This window comes from Palaemon carinicauda, chromosome 26, assembly GCF_036898095.1.
Source record: "Palaemon carinicauda isolate YSFRI2023 chromosome 26, ASM3689809v2, whole genome shotgun sequence".
Taxonomy (NCBI): domain Eukaryota; kingdom Metazoa; phylum Arthropoda; class Malacostraca; order Decapoda; family Palaemonidae; genus Palaemon; species Palaemon carinicauda.
This window is the reverse complement of record NC_090750.1, coordinates 14,133,072-14,140,571: the sequence shown is the minus strand read 5'-3', so window position 1 is coordinate 14,140,571 and position 7,500 is coordinate 14,133,072. Positions and strand designations below refer to the sequence as shown.

Here is a 7,500-nt window from a genome sequence, read left to right as displayed (position 1 = left end):
CCACTCTAAGGGGTGTAGTGGAGGAGTTCTTTCTGACTGCATGATGTGGAAGATAGTGGGTGTTGGGACTTATTACAGGATTTTCAACCTCCTCAATAAAACCCAACTTTAATTGTTCCTTGATTATGTTATCATAATATTTCAAATGAGCTGGTTGACGCTGGAACCTTTTTAGTTGATTATACATTTGACCTAATGCTACATTATAATTAGTTGGGAGAAAAGGATGATTATGCTTGAATGATAATTCCACCCAGTATCTTCCATTTCTATGCAAAACAGTAGTTTCATATTTGGAAATAGTTTCTACATCACTTGGCGAAACTTGTGAAGGAATGATTCCAACTACATCAAGATCCCACAATTTATGCATAGGAAGAGTATCATCAACCACAGCAGAGCCTATTGTCCGAAGATCAACCAAGAATGGAGCATTTTCTCCTAACTCGACACTCACTCTAGCAACAAGGGCACTATTACAATGAATATGATCCGTACCTCTATGTGGAATGAGGCCATAAATTAAATAGCCACCTGGAGATTCAAGTAAATCTACATTATTCACTTGTCTCATACCTGATAAATAATTTCCCAGGAAATCTGCACCTATAAGCATTTTTATACTGTCAATTTTATCTGATTTTATATCTCTATCTGCAAGATGATAACCTATCTTATCAAGATCTCTCATCGTGTCACAAAGGCCAGGAGTTATTATCGGTTCAGGCATATCCTTCACAACAATCAATGTTACTCTCTTTTTCCTACTTCCCAAAGAAACTACAGGGTTAACAATCTCATAATCCCTGGAATCACCCATGCCATCAAAACTATTCAAAATCATATTTACAGTAGAAACTGTTCTGAGGCTTAACTTATTGGCCAAATCTTTATGAATGAAGGAACGTTGACTTCCACTATCAAAGAGGCACCTGACTGAGATTAACTGACCATCTTCTGATCTAACAGTTACCATTGCAGTAGGAAGAGCTACACTATAGTTTTGATGAGAAGACTGTTTATTAATTATAGACATCACTTGATTCGTTGTTACAGGGTCACCCTTCAATTTATCACAGCTAATATCCTTACTAGTTACTGTGGACTTACCAATATTTGAAGTACCAACTGAACCTTGAGAACTAATACAAAGGAAAGAATGATGTTTCCCTTTTCTACAATGAGGACACATATTAAGAATGGTGGCACACTCAGTTGACTGATGTACCTTAGTACATTTAATACATCGATTCAATACCTTCAACCTTTCCCTACTAGCATTTAGAGAGCTATAAATCGTACAGTCAAAGGGTCTATGTTTTCCCTTACAATATATGCAAGAATAATTACTAAGTGTAGTGTAAGTACCTACAGTACTTGAACCCGTATTATTATTATTATTATTATTATTATTTGCTAAGCTACAACCCTAGCTGGAAAAGCAAAATGCTATAAGCCCAGGGGCCCCAACAGGGAAAATAGCCCAGTAAGGAAAGGAAAGAAGGAAAAATAAAATATTTTAAGAAGAGTAACATTAAAATAAATATTTCCTATATAAACTATGAAAACTTTAACAAAACAAGAGGAAGAGAAATTAAATAGAATAGTGTGCCTGGTTGTACCCTCAAGCAAGAGAACTCTAACCCAAGACAGTGGAAGACCATGGTACAGAGGCTATGGCACTACCCAAGACTAGAGAACAATGGTTTGATTTTGGAGTGTCCTTCTCCTAGAAGAGCTGCTTACCATAGCTAAAGAGTCTCTTCTACCCTTACTAAGAGGAAAGTAGCCACAGAACAAATACAGTGCAGTAGTTAACCCCTTGAGCGAAGAAGAATTGTTTAGTAACCTCAGTGTTGTCAGGTGTGTGAGGACAGAGGAGAATCTGTTAAGAATAGGCCAGACTATTCGGCGTATGTGTAGGCAAAGAGAAAGAACCGTAACCAAAGAGAAGGATCCAACGTAGTACTGTCTGGCCAGTCAAAGGACCCCATAACTCTCTGGCGGTAGTATTTCAACGGGCGGCTGGTGCCTTGGCCAACCTACTACCTAAATGGAGATGAAGGTTTTGCTGGTGACTGGAAACGAATTTTATTGACTTCTGGTGTTCCCTTATTAGCACTCCCTTTATTTTCATGTTCCATAAAATTTAATAAGTGTTGAAGACCTTCCTTTATCTGACTTACACTAAAGTACATGGTTTTATAAAGACCAAACATAAAATCTTCTACCTCTTTTGGTAGTTTTAACACAATAAGTTCCCTCAATATCATCTCATTTGACGACACATCAATCTCAGAATCATGACCTATTTGCATGAGTAAGTTCTCCAAATCAACCTTAAAATCAAATATTTCACTTCTAACATATTTAGGCTTCCCTAAATTAATCAAAGACCTAAGTAAAGTTCGCCTTATCTTCTTTGGATCCCCATACATTTCAGTTAGCGCCTTAATGGCATCACCATAATCAGAAGCTTCACCCTTAAAACAAGCAAGTAGCTTTTGAGCATTGCCCTTAATACATTGGGTTAGATATACATATTTAGTAACATCATCTATGTCTTTCTTTAAATGAATAGATGTACTAAATTGATTCCAAAATCTAGTCCAGTCTAGAGGGTCTCCTGAAAACTCTTTCAATTTTATTTCTGGCAACTTTACCTTAATCATAGAATTAGTACTACCATGCGGATTACTCTGAGAGATTGGGGAAAATTGTTTCATATACAATGACAGCTTAAGTTGAATTTTATGATATTTATCTTGGAGGTCAATATGTCTAGCCTCCCTCTCATCATGACCACTTTCATCAATATATTTATCAACAAATATGTCCCATCGAGATTCGTAACTGTTCCACCTTTTCTCTAAAGAAGCACTTTGAAGTTCTAAATAGCGAACTCCTGCATCACTGGTTAGGGCATCGGTAATATAATTTAGACCTCGCGTGATATGACCACGCAAACTGGTCAGTGACCTGTATTCAGCCTCCATTGTTATATCTATAGCAACTTTTGCACAATAACATATAATAAATATCTAACCAGAATTAGGTTAGGTTAATCACAAATTCAAAGAAAATATATATATAATATTGAAGTATGTGAAAGTGACATGATGATTGCCAATAATAGAAGGGGTTGCAAAACGTTAAGGAACCAACTATATCATCCGGTTCGAAGGACCATTTTTAATCTTACTGTGGAGGAAAGTTGGAAAATTCAACTACACAATAAAATAAAAAGAATTAATGTTACTCGGATAAGATGGAGTATAACATTTCCATTAGGCAACTAGTAAATGGGGGTGAGGCAAATCAACAAGTGTCTCTTTCACATACCTCACAATGCTGAGAAGATCAATCGAATAATTTTTACATGTCATAATGGGAGTAAATATATCCGCAATTATCCTTCAGGAAAAAACCCAGTTAAGTAATTGCTCCTGAAAGAACAAAACATACCACAAAGCATCATGCATTTCAAACTTATATAAAATTGGCATATATTACATATTGACAAAATAAAAAGAAATCCCACCCATTACAGTCCTCAAAGGGAAAATCAAAGCAATACATAACAGTGTAATGAAATGGAGAATTAATTGTAGGTTACTTTGAAAATGAAAGGTTGATTAGCTTGATACTATAAATATATACTTAATTCACATATTAGTCTTATATAAGAACTGCAATGGGTCAGCAAATGAAAATATTGATGGTAACCTACCGTGGCCCCCCCTTAGGGCCGATAATAGTCGCACGGGTATTAGTCTAACAACCACACTCCTAGGCCTAACCTATTAGACTACTAACATGAACTATGCATTACTAAGACATAAAATGTGAGTTAGTTTAACCTAACACAAGATCAAACGACCATACATGATATTGAATGCTCGGCAACAATACCGTACCATATAGCGTAAAATACACTGCTGTGAAATAAATAAATGGCCTCTAGAGCATATAAGCCATCACAACTAGAGGTAGGTAACTATCCTCAGATGAGGACACTATGCTTGCTATCAACTGGAATAGATGACTATATCAAACAGGCCCCCCACATATACTCATCTATCCCCTAACGATAATATAATAAACTCGGAGTGTATTCACTGCTAAAAAAACCCGGCGACAACAGGTGCCAAATAAGTCGAGATGTTCTCTCGGGCACGTTTGTAATATGACGACAAAATTGTCGAGATTTCTCCCATACCTTAACCCTTAAGCCAATGTTCGTATTTTCTGCCATACCTTAACCCTTAAGCCAATGTTCGTATGTTTAATACAATTATGAAACAAATACTTGGACGTAAGGTAGTTAACAGGGGGGACATTTCTAGATGGAAAAAGATAATTAATAACAATAGAATGATACAATAACTGGATTATTAATATCTAAAATAATCAGTTATTCTCTATACAATTAATGTTTAAGTCGAATCAGAACTCCGAAGTCCGAACACAACTTCCAACAAAAGAACATGTTTGCAAGGAAAACTTGATAATTTTAATGAAATAAGAACATCCTTATATTGTTACAATAATAACAAACTCCAATAATGAAATAAATCTATATTTCAAATATTAAATATATTGGAAATCAAAGAACAAAAAATAAAATAATGGAGACCTTTCATGTGACGTCATCAGACGACTACTAACAGCAGAACTGATTCTGTTGAGTCGAACAATCGACACAATATATATATATATATATATATATATATATATATATATATATATATATATATATATATATATATATATATATATACATATATATATATATATATATATATATATATATATATATATATATATATATATATATATATATATACATATATATATATATATATATATATATATATATATATATATATATATATATATATATATATATACATATATATATATATATATATATATATATATATATATATACATATATATATATATATATATATATATATATATATATATATATATATATAACTATAATCGAACAGTTTAACATGTATTTTTTTCAAAAATGCCCATAAAAAGAAACACATGAAATATAAATAAATCAATATATTTCGGCCAATAAACAGTGGCCCTCTTTAGGATGTATAGTAAAAATGAGGAATAGAGTGGAGAGTGACGGTTTAAATAGGGAAGCAAAAGGGTGTTTCCAATCGTTCTACAGTGGTTTTAAATACTGGAAGGATTAACTAAATTTAATTACACCCAGGTGCGTCTTTGTATTGTTGTGCCGCTCGGAGGATGTCTTGACCTCTGATGCATATCTGGTGGTCGGTCTCCGTGGATTATCTTCTTAATGATACGGTTGAGAAGAGTATTGTCCACTGTGTCAGCTTTCCATTGGCTGCCAAATAGGTTCATTGTGTTTGATTTATATTTCTAATACCTTTTATATATGGGTTTTTTTTTCTTATTTTCAAAATATATTTGGTTAGCAACATCATGATTTTTATAATATATCGTGTTGGCTTTGTTGATGACATTCGTCGGCTAGAATAGGTGGGCGAGTTGATTACGAATAATTTCAAATTCTTTATTTAAGTAGGCTTGTGAACAGATTCTCAAACCTCTAAGAAATAGATTACAAGTTACTCCAATTTTTACAGAAATGTCGTGATAACTAAAGAAATGATTGTAGGAAATAGAGAAAGTTGGCTTTCTATACACAGTGAAATTGTACCCTGACAATTCCCTTAAAATTAGTATGTCCAAAAAAAGCGAATTTTTCCTCTTTTTCCCATTCAGTTTTGAATTTTATGCTAGGGACTAGGGAATTTGGATTATTGAAAAATATATTAAAATCTTCCCAGCTATCATCCCAGTATGTGAAAATGTCATAAACATAACGTTGCCAAACCATGTTCGTAGGTTTAATTGTTGTTAAGATATCCGTTTCAAAGTATTCCATGTAGAGATTGGCTAATATTGGAGATAATGGGCTGCCCATACTACAACTGATTTTTTGGATCTTGTCAAGATTAGCGAACCCAACATTTCCATGTCAAGATTAAGGAACCCCATTTTCTACATGTAAAGAATAACGAACCCAATTTTTCACTTGTAAAGAATAGCGAACCCAATTAACCTCACGTCAAGAATAACGAACCATGATGGTTGGGTTCGCCAAACTTGATGAAATGTTCTGGACTATGAAGAAAAAATAGAACAAGTAAATAAAGAAAAATATGTTGGAAATGTAAGTGATCAATTTATTGATGGAAGAAAAATTAATAAGTTAAAAGCTTTCTATTAAAATCAATATCTTATGAGTCACAACAAAATAAAAGTAAGTTAAAACCAACATCTTAGGAATCGAAAAGAAATTGAGAAGCAATTAGATGATAGAACTCAATCTGTTACCCGTATTTCGTTCCATCCACATAAACTGGTTTAAATAGCTTGGTAAAAATTCACGCTTGCATCCTGGCATGTTCTTGATCTTTGCTTTATGCTTTGCCCAATACCACTCAATATGCTGTGCGTGTGGATGCCTGCCTCCGGGTCAAGGAAGTGCAAAGAGTGGTTCACGGTTCTGTATTGGTAGTTTTGACTATTAGCTATATTTCTATAGGCTCGCCATTCATCGCTGTGAATAGTTGATCCATGTCTCACTACTTTTTCTATTGATAGAAATGTCTTACGGTTCCTGTGTTCCACTACTTCCATATATCCCATTGGTGGAGATGTACTAGTATCTACCAAGCCAAAAACATAGACTTGGCGCGTAGGGGATCGTCGTTGATGGTCTTTAGGTTTGTGACATGAATCCACAGCTGCAATTTTATTTTTGATTCTGCTAAAAATGAGTCCTTCCTTATTGATGAGTTTCGTTTATACTGTGAACAATCTTTTACCTGGCACTTCTAGACATAACCATCTACAGAGGCCCAGCACTTTATCCAGTTCTTAAATATACCGCATGATTCACATTTTAATTCCCGTCGAATAATTGATTTGTTCTTCATCCAGTCAATCATAGGTAACATTTCCTTCCCAATTAATGGTTTCATAACCTCCGTGAACGTAGACCTATCCATTTTGAAGGATAATGGATTATCTGAATATCTAAATTAGTTTTTCTTTTATATTATATAGATGAAAACAATTTTTGAAGGATTTGGGTAATTACTCAACCAGCTGTTTAAGTAAGTATGAAAAAAATTGAGCTAGCTGATTAAGTGAAAGGAAAAAAGTTTAACAAGTAAATAGAAGCTTTACGTAGCAATTGAAATGCTTGGACTTGTTTAATTACTCATCCAACTGTTCAAGTACAAAAATATTTAACTAGCTATTTAAGTAAACAAAAAGTTCAACATGTTAATAGTAGCTTTAAGTAGCAACTGAAAAGCTCGTGTAAAGATTAAAGATCCCATTTTCACATGTCAAAAATAAGGAACCCAATTTACCTCATGTCAAGAATAGGGAACACAATTTACCTCATGTCAAGAATAGGGAACCCAATTTACTTTA

At 33.8% G+C, this 7,500-nt stretch overlaps 1 protein-coding gene across 1 annotated transcript in view; it reads right to left on the bottom strand.

Moving 5' to 3' along the window:
- Positions 1-2,996, bottom strand: part of LOC137619795 (uncharacterized) — an 18,101-nt gene extending 15,105 nt beyond the window's left edge. Inside the window, exons 1-2 of the mRNA XM_068350097.1 lie at positions 2,050-2,996; positions 1-1,175 (exon numbers count right to left, since the gene is read on the bottom strand). The exon at positions 1-1,175 is cut by the window's left edge and continues 233 nt beyond it. Coding sequence (XP_068206198.1) covers positions 1-1,175; positions 2,050-2,996 — 2,122 coding nt within the window. The remainder of the gene's footprint in view (positions 1,176-2,049) is intronic.
- Positions 2,997-7,500: the final 4,504 nt, after the last annotated feature.